Source organism: Eubalaena glacialis, chromosome X, assembly GCF_028564815.1.
Source record: "Eubalaena glacialis isolate mEubGla1 chromosome X, mEubGla1.1.hap2.+ XY, whole genome shotgun sequence".
Taxonomy (NCBI): Eukaryota; Metazoa; Chordata; class Mammalia; order Artiodactyla; family Balaenidae; genus Eubalaena; species Eubalaena glacialis.
The window spans coordinates 98651762-98671524 of record NC_083736.1 but is presented as its reverse complement, the minus strand read 5'-3'; the positions used below and the strand labels follow the sequence as shown (position 1 = coordinate 98671524).

Below are 19763 nucleotides of genomic sequence, written 5' to 3'. Positions count from 1 at the left end.
TCCAAAATGAAAATAAATAAGGAAACAGAAGCTTTAAATGACACAATAGACCAGACAGAAGTAATTGATATTCATAGGACATTCCATCCAGAAACAGCAGATTACACTTTCTTCTCAAGTGCGTACGGAACTTTCTCCAGGATAGATCACATCTTCGGTCACAAATCAAGCCACAGTAAATTTAAGAAAACTGAAATCATATCAAGCATCTTTTCTGACCACAATGTTATGAGATTAGAAATGAATTACAGGGAAAAAAACGTAAAACACACAAACATATGGAGGCTAAACAATACGTTACTAAATAACCAAGAGATCACTGAAGAAATCAAAGAGGAAATCAAAAAATACCTAGAAACAAATGACAGAGAAAACATGATGATCCAAAACCTATGGGATGCAGCAAAAGCAGTTCTAAGAAGAAAGTTTATAGCTATACAAGCCTACCTAAAGAAACAAGAAAAATCTCAAATAAACAATCTAACCTTACACCTAAAGGAACTAGAGAAAGAAGAACAAACAAAACCCAAAGTTACCAGAAGGAAAGAAATCATAAAGATCACAGCAGAAATAAATGAAATAGAAAAAAAGAAAACTATAGCAAAGATCAATAAAACTAAGAGCTGGTTCTTTGAGAAGATAAACAAAATTCATAAACCATTAGCCAGACTCATCAAGAAAAAGGGGGAGAGGACTCAAATCAATAAAATTAGAAATGAACAAGGAGAAGTTACAACAGACACCGCAGAAATACAAAGCATCCTGAGAGACTACTACAAGCAACTGTATGCCAATAAAATGGACAACCTGGAAGAAATGGACAAATTCTTAGAAAGGTATAACCTTCCAAGACTGAACCAGGAAGAAATAGAAAATATGAACAGGCCAAACACAAGTGATGAAATTGAAACTGTGATTAAAAATCTTCCAACAAACAAAAGTCCAGGACCAGGTGGCTTCACAGGTGAATTCTATCAAACAATTAGAAAAGAGCTAACACCCATCCTTCTCAAACTTTTCCAAAAAACTGCAGAGGAAGGAACACTCCCAAACTCATTCTATGAGGCCACCATCACCCTGATACCAAAACCAGACAAAGATACTACAAAAAAAGAAAATTACAGACCAATATCACTGATGAATATAGATGCAAAAATCCTCAACAAAATACTAGCAAACAGAATCCAACAACACATTAAAAGGGTCATACACCATGATCAAGTGGGATTTATCCCAGGGGTGCAAGGTTTCAATATACGTAAATCAATCAATGTGATACACCATACTAACAAATTGAAGAAGAAAAACCATATGATCATCTCAATAGATGCAGAAAAAGCTCTTGACGAAATTCAACACCCATTTATGGTAAGAACTCTCCAGAAGGTGGGCATAGAGGGAACCTACCTCAACAAAATAAAGGCCATATACAACAAATCCACAGCAAACATCATTCTCAATGGTGAAAAACTAAAAGCATTTCCTCTAAGATCAGGAACAAGACAAGGATGTCCACTCTCACCACTATTATTCAACATAGTTTTGGAAGTCCTGCCACGGCAATCAGAGAAGAAAAAGAATTAAAGGAATACAAATTGGAAAAGAAGAAGTAAAACTGTCACTGTTTGCAGATGACATGATACTATACATAGAGAATCCTAAAGATGCCACCAGAAAACTACCAGAGCTAATCAATGAATATGGTAAAGTTGCAGGATACAAAATTAATGCACAGAAATCTCTTGCATTCCTATACACTAAGGATGAAAAATCTGAAAGAGAAATTAAGGAAACACTCCCATTACCATTGCAACAAAAAGAATAAACTACCTAGGAATAAACCTACCAAGGGAGACAAAAGACTTGTATGCAGAAAACAATAAGACACTGATGAAAGAAATTAAAGATGATACTAACAGATAGAGATATACCATGTTCTTGGATTGGAAGAATCAAGATTGTGAAAATGACTATACTACCCAAAGCAATCTACAGATTCAATGCAATCCCTATCAAATTACTAATGGCATTTTTTACAGAACTAGAACAAAAAATCTTAAAATTTGTATGGAGACACAAAAGACCCCGAATAGCCAAAGCAGTCTTGAGGGAAAAAAAACGGAGCTGGAGGAATCAGACTCCCTGACTTCAGACTATACTACAAAGCAACAGTCACCAAGACAATATGGCACTGGCACAAAAACCGAAACATAGATCAATGGAAGAAGATAGAAAGCCCAGAGATAAACCCACGCACCTGTGGTCAACTAATCTATGACAAAGGAGGCAAGGATATACAATGGAGAAAAGACAGCCTCTTCAATAAGTGGTGCTGGGAAAACTGGACAGCTACATGTAAAAGAATGAAATTAGAACACTCCATAACACCAAACACAAAAATAAACTCAAAATGGATTAAAGACCTAAATGTAAGACCGGACACTATAAAACTCTTAGAGGAAAACATAGGCAGAACACTCTATGACATAAATCACAGCAAGATCTTTTTTGATCCACCTCCTAGAGTAATGGAAAAAAAACCAAAAATAAACAAATGGGACCTAATGAAACTTCAAAGCTTTTGCACAGCAAAGGAAACCATAAACAAGAAGAAAAGACAACCGTCAGAATGGGAGAAAATATTTGCAAATGAATCAATGGACAAAGGATTAATCTCCAAAATATATACACAGCTCATGCAGCTCAATATTAAGAAAAACAACCCAATCCAAAAATGGGCAGAAGACCTAAATAGACATTTCTCCAAAGAAGACATACAGTTGGCCAAGAAGTACATGAAAAGCTGCTCAACATCACTAATTATTAGAGAACTGCAAATTAAAACTACAATGAGGTATCACCTCACACCAGTTAGAATGGGCATCATCAGAAAATCTACAAACAACAAATGCTGGAGAGGGTGTGGAGAAACGGGAACCCTCTTGCACTGTTGGTGGGAATGTAAATTGATACAGCCACTATGGCGAACAGTATGGAGGTTCCCTAAAAAACTAAAAATAGAATTACCATATGACACAGCAATCCCACTAGTGGGCATATACCCTGAGCAAACCATAATTCAAAAAGACACATGCAACCCAATGTTCATTGCAGCACGATTTACAATAGCCAGGTCATGAAAGCAACCTAAATGCCCATCGACAGACGAATGGATAAAGAAGATGTAGTACATATATACAATGGAATATTACTCAGCCATAAAAAGGAACGAAATTGGGTCATTTGTAGAGACGTGCATGGATCTAGAGACTGTTATACAGAGTGAAGTAAGAGAGAAAGAGAAAAACAAATATCGTATATTAACGCGTATATGTGGAACCTAGGAAAATGGTACAGATGAACCGGTTTGCAGGGCAGAAGTTGAGACACAGATGTAGAGAAATAACGTATGGACACCAAGGAGGGAAAGCGGCTGGGGGTGGTGGTGGTGGTGGTGGTGTGATGAATTGGGAGATTTGGATTGACATGTATACACTGATGTGTATAAAATTAATGACTAAGAAGGACCTGCTGTATAAAAAAATAAAATAAAATTCAAAAATTAAAAAAAAAGAAAAAGAAATGACAAAAATCTGCAATGCGATAAAATAAGAAATGTTTGGAAAGGTCATGGATTCAGTTAAATAAATTACAGTGTATAGAGCAAGGGAGATAAAATAAATAAATAAATAAATAAAGTGATGAAACGGAAAAACCTACAACCAAGATTACTCTCATTCAGATTTGATGGAGAAATTAAAACCTTTACAGATAAGCAAAACCTAAGAGAATTCAGAACCACCAAACCAGCTCTACAACAAATGCTAAAGGAACTTCTCTAGGCAGGAAACACAAGAGAAAGAAAAGACCTACAACAACAAAACCAAAACAATTAAGAAAATGGTAACAGGAACAAACATACCAATAATTACCTTAAATGTAAATGGATTAAATGCTCCAACCAAAAGACACAGACTGGCTGAATGGATACAAAAACAAGACCTGTACATAGGCTGTCTACAAGAGACCCACTTCAGACCTAGGGACACATACAGACTGAAAGTGAGGGGATGGAAAAAGATATTCCATGCAAATGGAAATCAAAAGAAAGCTGGAGTAGCAATTCTCTTATCAGACAAAATAGACTTTAAAATAAAGACTATTACAAGAGACACAGAAGGACACCACATAATGATCAAGGGATCAATCCAAGAAGAAGATAGAACAATTGTAAATATTTATGCACCCAATATAGGAGCACCTCAATACATAAGGCAAATGCTAACAGCCATAAAAGGGGACATTGACAGTAACACAGTAACAGTAGGGGACTTCAACGCCCCACTTTCACCAATGGACAGATCATCCAAAATGAAAATAAATAAGGAAACACAAGCTTTAAATGATACATTAAACAAGATGGACTTAATTGGTACTTATAGGACATTCCATCCAAAAAGAACAGAATACACTTTCTTCTCAAGTGTTCATGGAACATCCTCTAGGATAGATCATATCTTGGGTCACAAATCAAGCCTTGGTAATTTTAAGAAAATTGAAATCGGATCAAGTAGATTTTCCGACCGCAAAGCTATGAGACTAGATATCAATTACAGGAAAAAAACTGTAAAAAATACAAACGCATGGAGGCTAAACAATACACTACTAAATAACCAAGAGATCACTGAAGAGATCAAAGAGGAAATCAAAAAATACCTAGAAACAAATGACAATAAAACACCACGACCCAAAACCTATGGGATGCAGCAAAAGCAGTTCTAAGAGGGAAGTTTATAGCAATGCAGTCCTACCTCAAGAAAGAAGAAACATCTCTAATAAACAACCTAACCTTACACCTAAAGCAATTAGAGAAAGAAGAATTTAAAAAACCCAAAGTTAGCAGAAGGAAATAAATCATAAAGATCAGATCAGAAATAAATGAAAAAGAAATGAAAGAAACAATAGCAAACATCAATAAAACTAAAAGCTGGTTCTTTGAGAAGATAAACAAAATTGATAAACCATTAGCCAGACTCTTCAAGAAATAAAGGGAGAAGACTCAAATCAACAGAATTAGAAATGAAAAAGGAGAAGTAACAACTGACCCTGCAGAAATACAAAGGACCATGAGAGATTACTATAAGGAACTCTATGCCAATAAAATGGACAACCTGGAAGAAATGGACAAATTCTTAGAAAAGCACAAGCTTCCGAGACTGAACCAGGAAGACATAGAAAATATAAACAGACCAATCACAAGCACTGAAATTGAAACTGTGATTAAAAATCTTCCAACAAATTGGGCGATTGGGATTGACATGCATACACTGATGTATATAAAATTGATGACTGATTAAAAAAAAAATCTTCCAACAATCAAAATCCCAGGACCAGATGGATTCAGAGATGAATTCTATCAAACATTTACAGAAGAGCTAACACCTATCCTTCTCCAACTCTTCCAAAATACAGCAGAGGGAGGAACACTCCCAAATTCACTCTATGAGGCCACCATCACCCTGATACCAAAACCAGACAAAGATGTCACAAAAAAGGAAAACTACAGGCCAATATCTCTGATGAACATAGATGCAAAAATGCTCAACAAAATGCTAGGAAACAGAATCCAACAGCACATTAAAAGGATCATACATCATGATCAAGTGGGGTTTATCCCAGGAATGCAAGGATTCTTCAGTATATGCAAATCAATCAATGTGACAGATCATATTAACAAATTGAAGGAAAAAAACCCTGATAATCTCAATAGATGCAGAAAAAGCTTTTGACAAAATTCAACACCCATTTATGATAAAAAACGCTTGAGAAAGTAGGCATAGAGGGAATCTACCTCAACATAATAAAGGTCATATATGACAAACCCACAGCCAACATCGTTCTCAATGGTGAAAAACTGAAACCATTTCCTCTAAGATCAGAAACAAGACAAGGGTGCCCACTCTCACCACTATTATTCAACATAGTTTTGGAAGTTTTAGCCACAGCAATCAGAGGAGAAAAAGAAATAAAAGGAATACAAATTGGAAAAGAAGAAGTAAAACTGTCACTGTTTGTAGATGACATGATACTATACATAGAGAATCCTAAAGATGCCACCAGAAAACTACTAGAGCTAATCAATGAATTTGGTAGAGTAGCAGGATATAAAATTAATGCACAGAAATCTGTTGCATTCCTATACACTAATGATGAAAAATCTGAAAGAGAAATTAAGGAAACACTCCCATTTACCACTGCAACAAAAAGAATAAAATACCTAGGAATAAACCTACCTAAGGAGACAAAAGACCTGTATGCAGAAAACTATAAGACACTGATGAAAGAAACTGAAGATGATACAGACAGATGGAGAGATATACTATGTTCTTGGACTGGAAGAATCAAGATTGTGAAAATGACTATACTACCCAAAGCAATCTATAGATTCAATGCAATCCCTATCAAACTACCAATGGCATCTTTCACAGAACTAGAACGAAAAATTTCACAATTTGTATGGAAACACAAAAGACCCTGAATAGCAAAACAATCTTGAGAAAGAAAAACGGAGCTGGAGGAATCAGGCTCCCAGACTTCAGACTATACTACAAAGCTACAGTAACCAAGACAGTATGGTACTGGCACAAAAACAGAAATATAGATCAAGGGAACAGGATAGAAAGCCCAGAGATAAACCCATGCACATATGGTCACCTTATCTTTGATAAAGGAGGCAAGGATATACAATGGAGAAAAGACAGCCTCTTCAATAAGTGGTGCTGGGAAAACAGGACAGCTACATGTAAAAGAATGAAAGTAGAACACTCCCTAACACCATACACAAACATAAACTCAAAATGGATTAAGGACCTAAATGTAAGGCCAGACACTATAAAACTCTTAGAGGAAAACATAGGCAGAACACTCTGTGACATAAATCACAGCAAGATCGTTTTTGACCCACCTCCTAGAGAAATGGAAATAAAAACAAAAATAAACAAATGGGACCTAATGAAACTTAAAAGATTTTGCACAGCAAAGGAAACCATAAACAAGATGAAAAGACAACCCTCAGAATGGGAGAAACTATTTGCAAACAAAACAAGTGACAAAGGATTAATCTCCAGAATATACAAGCAGCTCATGTAGGTCAATATCAAAAAAACAAACAACCCAATCCAAAAATGGGCAGAAGACCTAAATAGACATTTCTCCGAAGAAGATATGCAGATTGCCAGCAAACACATGAAAAGATGCTCAACATCACTAATCATTAGAGAAATGCAAATCAAAACTACAATGAGGTATCACCTCACACCGGTCAGAATGGCCATCATCAAAAAATCTACAAACAATAAATGCTGGAGAGGGTGTGGAGAAAAGGGAACCCTCTTACACTGTTGGTGGGAATGTAAATTGGTACAGCCACTATGGAGAACAGTATGAAGGTTCCTTAAAAGACTAAAATAGAAGTACCATACGACCCAGCAATCCCACTACTGGGCATATACCCTGAGAAAACCATAATTCAAAAAGAGTCATGTACCACAATGTTCACTGCAGCTCTATTTACAATAGCCAGGACATGGAAGCAACCTAAGTGTCCATCGACAGATGAATGGATAAAGAAGATGTGGCACATATATACAAGGGAATATTACTCAACCATAAACGGAAACGAAATTGAGCTATTTGTAGTGAGGTGGATAGACCTAGAGTCTGTCATACAGAGTGAAGTAAATCAGAAACAGAAAAACAAATACCGTATATTATCACATATATATGGGATCTAAAAAAAACAAAAAAGTTCTGAAGAACCTAGGGGCAGGACAGGAATAAAGACGCAGACATAGAAAATGGACTTGAGGACACGGTAGGGGGAAGGGTAAGCTGGGACAAAGTAAGAGAGTAGCACTGATATACGTACACTACCAAATTTTAAATAGCTAGTGGGAAGCAGCTGCATGGCACAGGGAGATCAGCTCGGTGCTTTGCAACCACCTAGAGGGGTGGGATAAGGTAGGTGGGAGGGAGACGCAAGAGGGAGGGGATATGGGGATATACGTATGCATATAGCTGATTCACTTTGTTATACAGCAGAAGCTAACACAACACTGTAAAGCAATTATACTCCAATCAAGATGTTAAAAAAAAAAAGTCCATGCTACCCAAAGCCATCCACAGACTCAAGGCAATCCCTATCAAAATTCAAATGGCACTTTTCATAGAAATAGAAAGAAATCCTAAAATTCACATGTAACCACAAGAGACCCTGAATAGACAATGAAATCCTGAAAAAGAACAAAGTTGAAGGCATCACATTTCCTGATTTCAAACTATATTACAAAGCTACAGTAATCAAAACAGCATGGTTCTGGCATAAAAATAGACACACAGGCTAACAGAACAGAGATGAGAGCCCGAAATAAATCCACATATATATAGTCAACTAATATCTGAAAAGGGAACCAAGACTACTCAATGTGGAAAGAACAGTCTCTTCAATAAATGGTGTTGGGAAAACTGAATATCCACATGCAAAAGAATGAAATTGGACCGTTATTTTACACCATGCACAAAAATTAACTCAAAATGAATTAAGGACTTAATCATAAAACCCAAAACCATAAAATTCCTAGAGGAAAATATAGGGGAAAAAGTTCCTTCACATTGGTCTTAGCAACAATTTTTAAGATAGGACACCAGAAGTGTAAGCAAATGTCAATAAGTGGGACTACATAAGGTTAAAAAGCTTCTGCAAAGAGAAAGAAATAATCAACAAAATGAAAAGGCAACATATAAAACATAAGAAAGTATTTGCAAACCATAAATCAGATAAGGGATTAACATCTACAACATATAAGGGACTTACACAACTCAACAGCAAAAAACAAAACAAAACAGAACAAAAATCCTGATTAAGAAATGGACAAGGGACCTGAATAGATATTTTTTACAAAGATATACAAATGGCCAACAAATACATGAAAAGGTTCTGAACATCACTAACCGTCAGGAAATGCAAATCAAAACCACAATGAGGTAAAATTACACACCTGTTAGAACGGCTATTATCAAAAGACTATTATCAATAGTCTTATCAATAGCTATCTTATCAATAGCTATTATCTATTAAGTGTTGGCAAGAATGTGGAAAATAGGGAGCCAAAGCGCACTGTTGGTGATGATGTAAATTGGTACAGCGCTATGGAAAACATGTATGGAGGTCCTCAAAAGATTAAAATTAGAACTACCACATGATTTGGTAATCCCACTTCTGGGTATACATTCAAAGGAAATGAAGTCACTATCTTGAAGAGATATCTGCACCCCTTTGTTCATTGCAGCATTGTTCACAAAATCTAAGACAAATCTAACTGTTTACAGATGAATGGATAAAGAAAATTTGGTGTGTGCATATGTGTGTGTGTGTGTGTGTGTGTGTATGTATATATATATACACACAAAAGATTATTATTTAGCCATAAAAAGGAAGTTCTGCAAGGTGCAGCAACATGGATGGACATTGAGGGCACTACACTAAGTGAAATAAATCAGACAGAGAAAGACAAATACTGTATGATCTCAGTTATATGTGGAATATAAAATAGCCAGCTTTATAGAAGCAGAGTAGAACGGTGGTTTCCAGGGGCTAGGAGTAGGGGAAATTAGATGTTGGTCAATGTGTACAAACTTCCAGTTTATATGAAAATAAATTCTAGGGATCTAATGTACAGCATGGTGACTACAGTTAACAATATTGTATATTTGAAAGTTGCTACGAGAGTAGAATTTAAATGTTCTCACTACAACAACAACAAAATTGTAATTACATGAGGTGGGGGATATGTTAACTAACCTTACTGTGGTAATCATTTTAATATATGTGCATCAAATCATCACATCGTTCATCTTAAACTTACACAATGTTATATGTCAATTATCTCAATAAATCCGGGGGAAAAAAAAGAACCTGGCAGTTCCTTACACACATAGTTGAAGTTTAACAAATATTTGTTGAATTTTTAAAAATTCAAAAAAAAATAAATGAGGTATCAAACCACAAAAAGATATGGAGGAACCTTAAATGCATATTGCTAAGGAGTCAGTCTGGAAAGGATACATATGGTATGATTCCAACTATATAACATTTTGGAAAAGGCAAGAGTATAGAAACAGTAAAATGATCAGTGGTTACCAAGCGTTGGGGAGAGGGATAAACAGGTAGAGCACAAGGGATATTTAGGGCAGGGAAATTATTCTGTATGATACTATAATGGTAGATATATTATGTATTTGGCAAAAGCCATAGAACTGTACACCACCAAGAGTGGATCCTAATGTAAACTATGCACTTTAGTTAATAATGTATCAATACTGGTTCATCAATTATAACAAATGTACCATACCAATGCAAGATGTTAATAATAGGGAAAACTGGGCATAGTAGAGGGCGGGTGGGTGTATATAGGAACTCTGTACTTTCTGTTCAATTTTTCTGTAAACCTAAAACTGCTCTAAGAAATAAAGTCTATTAATTAAAAAGATTTAAAAAAGGAAAGTATGACAACTATGTCCCATCAAATAGAGAATATCAACAAAGAGAAATTATTAAAACAAAGAATCAATCAACAATGTATGAAGGATTTCAATTTCTTCACATCCTCCTCAACATTTGTTATTGTCTGTCTTTATTATTAGAGCCACCCTAGTGGGTGTGAAAGGGTCTCTAATTGTGGCTTTGATTTGCAGTTCCCTAATGACTATTTACTTCGAAGATCTTCATGTGCTTAATGGCCATTTCTTTATCTTCTTTAGAGAATTGTATATTCAAATCCTTTGGCCGTTTAAAAAAAATTAGATTCTTTGCCTTTTATTTTTGAGTTGTAAGAGTTTTTTATATATTCTGGATAGATGTCCCTTATCAGATATATAATTTGCAAATATTTTCTCTCATTCTGCATACTGTCTCTTCACTTTCTTGATGGTATCATTTGTACAACAAACATTTTTAATTTTGATGTAGCCAATTTGCATATTTTTTCTTTTGTCGTGTTTTTATGTCACAGCTAAGAAAAAAATTGCCTAATTCAAAGTCATGAAGATTTAGTCTTACGTTTTCTCTAAGAGTTTTATAGTTTTAGCTCTTACATTTAGGTCTTTGATCCATTTAGAGTTAATTTTTGTGTATGGTGTAAAAAAAGGTTCAACTTTATGTTTTTTTGTGTATGTATATGGATATCCATTGTCCCCACACCATTTGTTGAATAGACTATATTTCCCTCTTTGCATTTATTTGGCACTCTGTTGAAAAAATCAATTGACCAGGGACTTCCCTGGTGGTGCAGTGGTTAAGAATCCGCCTGCCAATGCAGGGGACACAGGTTCAATCCCTAGTCTCGGAAGATCCCAAATGCCGCGGAGCAACTAAGCCTGTGCGCCACAACTACTGAGCCTGTGCTCTGGAGCCTGCGAGCCACAACTACTGAGCTCATGTGCCACAACTACTGAAGCCCACGCACCTAGAGCCCGTGCTGCGCAACAAGAGAAGCCACCGTGGTGAGAAGCCCCCGCACCACAACGAAGAGTAGCCCCCACTCGCCACAAGTAGAGAAAGCCCGCGCGCAGCAACGAAGACCCAACACAGCCAAAAATAAAATTAATTAATTTTTAAAAATCAATTGACCATAAATGTAAGACTTTATTTCAAGACTCTCAATTCTATTACACTGATCTATATGTCTAACCTTACACCAGGAACATGCTGTCTTGTTTACTACAGCTGTGTAGTAAGTTTTGAAATTGAGAATTGTGAGTCCTCCAACTTTGTTCTTCCTCTTGAATACTGTGTTAGCTATTCTGGGTCCCTTGCATTTCCACATTAATTTTATGATCTCCAAAGCTTTACTTTGAATACATATCAGTTACCCAGCTTCTGTGGATTGTAACTATACCAGAAGTCTGAAGTTACCACTAGAGGTACGAAAAAAAGGCTCACTTAACATCATCCCTTTAACTTTAGTAGCTTAAGAAAGATGAAAAGAATGTCCATGACTAAGGTGGAGGAAAAGCAGAAGTTTAGGGTAAAGCAGTCCAGTAGTATTTCACCTTGAAACCCAAGAAGCCAACAAGACCTAGAAGGGTTGAAAGTTAAGAGGATTCAGGGAAAGTTTAAAAGGAGTATTCAAATCAATGTCTGAATATAAGGGTAGGACAGAAGAATATTACAAAGGAAAAAACTATTAGTGAGTATATGTGCCATATTACAACACTTTTCTTTTTTAAAAAGCTTGTTTTGACAAGTCTACTTTACTATTAATGTTACATTTTGCTGTTCTAATGAGGGATTATGTTTTTGCAAAACCGATTTAAAAATTCATGGTTGGAGTCTGGGTCTCAAGCAAAGTACATTCCCTTAATTTAGGCCATATGACTGAGGAACCAGTTTATCTATTAGTAGTATATCTAAACTACAGGAAAAGTAGCCAAAAAGGAAAAGAAAAATTAACCCTTAAGTTACGAAACCCCAAACATCAATATATAAAAGGGATGACAAGTGTGCTGCTTCTATCCATGATTACCTTTTAAGTATTCATAAAAATCACATTAACATATTCACCTTCAAAGATGCTGGTTTAAGTCAATTTAATATTTGAATTGTTTGAAGAGCATAATAAAGTATTCAGGAAACTAAACTTAAATTACTTAACTTTCGGGCTTCCCTGGTGGCGCAGTGGTTGAGAATCTGCCTGCTAATGCAGGGGACACGGGTTCGAGCCCTGGTCTGGGAAGATCCCACATGCCGCGGAGCAACTAGGCCCGTGAGCCACAACTACTGAGCCTGCGCGTCTGGAGCCTGTGCTCCGCAACAAGAGAGGCCGCGATGGTGAGAGGCCCGCGCACCGCGATGAGGAGTGGCCCCCGCTTGCTGCAACTAGAGGAAGCCCTCGCACAGAAGCGAAGACCCAACACAGCCCAAAAAATAAATAAATAAATAAATAAATAATAAATCCATATGTCTAAAAAAAAAAGATTAATATTTCTTTATGTGTAACTTTTCTACAAACTATTAGATTTAAATTAGAATATCTCACAAACTCAGCATAATAATGATGGTTGGGGGCCAGAGTTGACCTGCAAAATAAAAAATTACAGCAAAAATACAAAGAAATACTTCTCTTAGATATCAGAAGCTTATCTTAAAATAGGCTCCTGTTCATAGCACATAATTTTAAATTAGCGCTAATTTTATTTTTAATAAAATTTCTGATTTCCTAACGTTGAAATAAATCTACTCCACACAGCCTAATTTATATTATAGTTACAGAAAACATATTACTTTATTCTTATTAAGGCAAACAAACACCAGTTGTGTGCGTTAAACTATTATTCTTATCTGCATTATTGTGTAGGATAAGGAAGCCATTACTTCTAATTTAAAAAACTTAGAAAGATAGGGCTGGTTATGAGAACTAATGAAACAAGTATGTTTACATATACTTTGATAATCTGTAGAAGATATCTGCCCTTCTAAACACTTCAATGCATACATAGCTCAATTTCTACCTCTTCTTGACATTCTATAGTTCCTATGATCCACTTATAATGTAGTCTCAAAGCATCAAGTAAAGGATCTTTAGCAGTATTTTCCCTCTTAGGCCACTTTGCTTAAAATTAAGCTAAAAGGGCCCACTTTTCTTTCATTTAGTATAGTTTTGAAAAATTACCATATCTGGTAATATTTCTTGAGTATATGTGTTAATAAAAAAATTAAAAATTAATGTGTTTTCTAAGCATTTGATTAGAATTTTTCAAAACCTGTGTATGCACCCAGATTTTAACATAACTTAACAAAATGTGGAGAATTTTAATTGACATTTAAAAATTTAGACAGAACTGGTACATACGTACAATCCCAATTGTTTCTGGGAGCATTTGTTCTTTGTATCACATTTTGATGTACTCACAGGAAAAATTTCCTAGTCCTTCCTGTATTCATATTTAGATTTGTTGATTTAAACTTCTTTGAGATTTAGAATAAAAAGTCTTGTTGTTTGTGTAAATTTTACCAGATTTGGTAAAATTACAGAGTATAATTTTTTTCTTTTTGTTTTAGTATGCTAGGTATAGCTATAAAATAATGTAACTACAATTTCTGTCATTTAGAAATCAAATGGAACCAGCTCCTGTTTAACAAGCTCTCTCTTTACTATTTTAAAAAATGTACTATAAATAAAGCTAGACATATACAGATAATACTAAAACAAGTTAATATTCTTCCTCATTGCTAAGATAAAAATCTTCAGTGAAAATAGAATGTTATGACAATTTTTTAAAAATACATTTCCAAGCACCCAGTATACCAACTGGTATTTTGTACATATCTTTATTAAAACCTTTAAAAATGGGTAAGAGAAACTAGAAAGCTTAGAACTTTGACATACATCTGCAAAGACAGTAAACATTTTGAAACAAAATCCTTTCTTAACTGCTGAGCATATCCAACTATTAGAGGGGCCTGAGAGTTTTCAGGGGAAAAAATTCCAGTTATTCAGGTTTAAGAGACACAGATAAATTAAAGGAGAAGGAAAGATAAGCAGAGCATTACATCCAAATACAGACTGAATCTGAAATGGACTAGGACAGAAAAACAAAAGTGAGATAAGCAAGAATATGGGAGCAAGACTGATCAGATTTTACTTATGTCCTCACATCAAACTATGGTACATCCTGGGTATATATTTGAAGAGAATGAAAGATTAGCAAATTGGGGCAAGAAAACTCTTAATGGCCAACACGAAAGTTCTGTGTCTGGAACTGAGATACACATATTTTTTTAAATTATGTTTTCATTGTGCTTTTCTATTATCAAAGGAAGAGTTAGTCTTGTCAATCCTGCATTCTAATTGACTTAGCATAATATTTTCAGTCTCTGCTCTGGAGAAAGAAGTAAAAGCCTCTATAATCCAATCCAAGTAAAATAATATAGCCAGTAAAGCCAATGTTGATTTTTTTTCTTTGCATTTTTAATTAAAATATAAGTAGTTATAATGTGATGTTTTATCAATCTATTAAAACATAAGATTCCTTGGCATTGAAAAAGAAAATTAATTTGAACTGAAACTATCTACATTTCTATAAAAGACAAACATCAAAATCAGGCTTTTAATCACCCTTTGCCAAGAATATTTGCCTTCTCTAATATTTTACTAGTAAATAGATATGTCACTATTTTGCTTTGGCCTAGATTATGCAAATAAGGCTGACCTACTTGATGTTAAATAAAAAGATAGATTGTCTCTCTACAGCAATAAGAGGAAAGTCCTTTTTCAATGCCTTATTGAATTCTCAAATATAGTTTGAGTTGTTAAAAGCCATGTTATGTGAAAGTACAAGGTGTGTATATATGATAAATAGCAAATATAGTCAAGAAAGATCAAATGATAATAATTTTTTTAAAAGTCTGAATTCCTAAAAGAAGATAAAGTCCTTAATTCTCACTTCTGCTTTATGATGTGCCTTAGAGAATATAATTTCTTTGGTATTCGTCTTTTAAAAAAACTCAACCTAAGTATAAATAGGAAAGGTACTATGAATTCCTTTTGAAAGTACAGACCACACAAAACACAAACCTTTTTATCAAAATGACTTGATTGCTAGATACTTACCTCTGTGCTAATATCGTGATACTGAGTTGAAGCTGCCCCGCACTTGAGCCTGAGTTTTGCCACCAATTGCTCAAATTCTTTAACTTCACTGAAGCGAAAAGCTGTTTTTCCTTTGATGCTAATGATGACAGATTTGCTGGAATCATTTGTCTTATCTATAGCTAAGACCTGGGGGATGAAAACATAAATGAATCGCATTTTCCCTTGTTACTGACAAGGTCAGGCAAAATGTGTTTAGCTTATTTTTTTGTGGCTACAAGTTTTGGTCTGTGGTAGGACTTAGTAAGAAATAGACTTTGGGTACTAGTTGTACCACTAATACAAGCAACCTCAGTGCAAGATATTTCACTTCTAAAGGAAAAGATTTAACTAACATATAACCTTTAAAAATGACAATACAAATGTAAAAATTCAGTGCCGCAATACGGACAATTGATTTCTGACTTACACAAAAGCTATCAATTCTATTCTTTCTGACCATGTGTATCAAATATGATAGTATAAATTTTGGTATCCATGTCATAAACATCTGAGTGATCATGCTCCATGTTGAGTCATCCCAAACCCTTATCTTGTTTATTAATTTTTAATTTTTTTCTTTTTTCATTTTCAATAAGAGCTATAAGGCTCTTATCCTAGGACTCTTATCCTCAGGAATGGTACTCTTATCCTGAAGAATATAACTGGACTTAAAAATGATTATTTAAAATTACTAAAAGGATGTTGCATATTGAGTTTTTAATAATTTACAGAATTAAAGGGTATTTTACTCTGTGAATGATAACATTTTTGAACTAAAAACTGATATGTAACTAAATTTGTTTTACCTCTCGTAATGGAATGATTACACTACATAGATTGCCATCCTGGCTAGCAAAGCAGATATAGTTTTCTGAGATGCACATTTTTCCATGAGTGTTGAAGTGGCTGAATGGTACCCATAAGAAACATTCATGTACTTCTTTCAAAGTCTCTTCTTTGGGCAGCCTAAAAAAAGCATTAAACTGCTCACTGTGGGCTCGATTTTCCAGACCTCTATAGGAAAGAAAAAAAGGGGGGGCTCAAATGATGACTTCTAAAGTATACACATGTCCATATTGATTAATCTAAATGCACTGTAAAGCAGAATGATTAAGCACTACATGCTATGTTCTTCAACAAATTATGAAATGGAAGAAACACTGATTCCTAACCAATTTATTTTGTTTGTTCTCTTTTCCAATTTTGTATTATTAGTAGTAGATTACAATGCACAACAGTTAGAGATGATGTAGGTCTTCAAACCATCTATTAAAGGGTGATTTTCTGGAAGATTACTATATTATTATATATTCATAACATGTGAATATGGCTAAAATCAATCTTGGCAGACAATAATTTTTACATCTGGTTATCAGAAAATCAAAAGAGCTACCCAGTTCAAACAAAATAAAATAATGAAAATTTATGGCATCAAAATTTAGATGGGAAGACTAGTACATAAAAATAATATTAAAATTAAGTGAAGCAAAAATGTAAATGAATGTTTAAAAAATTCAAAAGTAGAGGCAAGATAAAACAACACTGCTTGCACAGTATTGGGCACAGAATGGGTGTCAATAAATACAGATGACTTGTTAACTGATACATAAGTATATAAATAAAAAACAATTGCTTAAAATAGTACAATTTTTCTAGAGGCACTAAACACTTGTGCTAAGCAGCAATACCATCTGGGGTAGTGAGTAAATTATGCAAGTTCGAACTCAAAGCCAACAAAGTTAAAACTAAATTTAGCCTTCCAGCATATACTATTTGAATATGTGGTAGTTCACAATGTCTTTCAAAAATAATTCTGATAAATATGAACAGAGAACCACATTAATTTTTACCTCACTTAAATTGTAATTTGGTGGGCTATTTCACTATTATTTAAAAGGATAAGGACTTTTTACATGAATGAAAAGATGTCCATGATACATTATTTTAAGGGGGAGAAAAAGCAGATTGTAGAATAATATGTGATGTTTAGGTCCCCTCCATGCTTTTGGCAAATATTTTTAATTCATGCATTAAAAGGCCTGGAAGGATATACACTGAATTTAGCTACTGTAATACATATTTGTAAAAACAATAAGCCAAAGCAATAAAGATACTCCAGTTTATAAAAAAGTCATTTGGAAACTAAGTCTAAATAAGCTATTGTTCTTTTTAACTTACTAGAAAAAAGGATTTAGATATATACAATTTTCAATAGGCTCTTTTAAAACTGCACATAGACAAAAATGAATTTCCTATACCTCATTTAAATACAGACTTGGTAATGAATAACTCATTGATAGGTGGCCTTTTAGAATATTTTAAGGGAAATAAAATGGCTAAAAATGTTTGTTTATGGTGGCCAATCAAAACAACCTACAAAAACAAATGCCTCACTATAACATAACATAAACTGTATTTTTAATCCTTATAGAGTTCTATTTATAAATCATGTACACTGGGACCTAATTTTGGTAATAAGGTGTAAAAAAATTCACCTCGCTGATCTATTTCCAGAAAAGCAGGAAGGCTCACAAAGGAACCCTTATGTATATAGCTTTTAGGAATGGTTTAAGAATAGGCAAGAGGAACAACTGTACCCAAGTTAGGGCTATGTAGCAATCACACAACCATCCAAGTCACTTGTTCTGGTCTATCCATAGGACTGCAGCTTAGGTTTGTCTCATTTACACTTTCCCATACAGTCTATACCCTCATCCTTCTTGCCAGAAGTGGTTCTCACTAGCTATTTCTGGATCCTCTCCGCCCTCCCTCCCCTTTGGCATGCTCAGCTCACTTCAGTCAACTGTTCTGAGTGTTGAGCAGGATGAAATAGCTCTGGTCAGTTTCAGCAAACCAAATATAGTGGCAAACAGCTACCAGACAGATACTTCTGATGCAGGCATTAATAATGATTAACATTTATCTAGTGCTTTATATTTTACAAAGTGCTTTCAAACGTTATATTGCTCATTCCTCACAAGTGCTCTCTGAGGTACAAATGGCCGCTGAGAAAACTGAGGTCCTGAGAGATTATGACTTGTCCCAGGGTTGCTCTACTCTCGTTCTGAAGCGCATGTTCCATTGACTCTACTAACTTACCCTTTTAATAAAAAGTGAAACTGTCGGCGGGGGTGGGGGATGGTGGGAGAGGGAAATATTGGGAGTTTGGGATTAGCAGATGCAAACTATTATATATAGGATGGATAAACAACAAGGTCCTACTGTATAGCACAGGGAACTATATTCAATATCCTGTGATAAACCATAATGGAATGGAGAGGATACTATTTGTGAAATGCACATGAATAAACTAAAAAACCCCACACATCTATGATTACTCCAAAGAAAAACTATCATATAACATAGAACAATTAAATTTTTTTAAGAACAGTTAACTTTTAATGCTATTCAATGCTACCATTCTTTGGTCAAACAATACTTAAAAAGTAAATATTAATTAAGCTTTGAATACCTTTTAGTAATTTGTAGAGGATCATCAAGGATTGGGTCATTATCAAATGTTTCCTTATCAAAAATTCTTTTTATAGCATAGTTTGCCAGCTGTTCCATAAGAAGGTATGTTTGGTTAATATGCAAAAACATTGAAAAGTAGTGATTCTCTCCTTGGGAACACACATGAATACTCTCTGTCAGTATGACATTTGAAGTCTTTTCAAGTTTTGAGACCGCATCCCAGGAGATAATGAGTTTTACTGCAAATAAGAATTATAAGCAGATATGATTAAATTTCTCAATGTTGATTCATATTTATCAATCAGGTCTTTCAAAACAATAGTTAACCACTTGAAAAATGCTATGAACAACTAAAATATTTTAGAGTTCAAGATATTAGTTAAAATTTTGAAACATAACAATGAACATACAATAATTGGTGATCCTAGGAACAGATATAATTTTAAATAATTTTTAATTTTTTCTGATTTGATATTTAAACCTGAAATTAAATTTGATATTTCAATTTACACAATTATATAACCATTGGTGTAAAAGCTATACATGTGCTATGAACAGTACTGTTTGATTCTTCTTTGTAGCTGTGAGCCATTAGGTACT

The 19763-nt window shown here is 34.5% G+C and overlaps 1 protein-coding gene across 1 annotated transcript in view; it reads right to left on the bottom strand.

Annotated features, from left to right (window-relative positions):
- The window catches only part of TBC1D8B (TBC1 domain family member 8B), a 78643-nt gene that overhangs the window by 41471 nt on the left and 17409 nt on the right, over positions 1 to 19763 (bottom strand). The window contains exons 5-7 of the mRNA XM_061179553.1: positions 19162 to 19402; positions 16496 to 16703; positions 15669 to 15836 (exon numbers count right to left, since the gene is read on the bottom strand). Coding sequence (XP_061035536.1) covers positions 15669 to 15836; positions 16496 to 16703; positions 19162 to 19402 — 617 coding nt within the window. The remainder of the gene's footprint in view (positions 1 to 15668; positions 15837 to 16495; positions 16704 to 19161; positions 19403 to 19763) is intronic.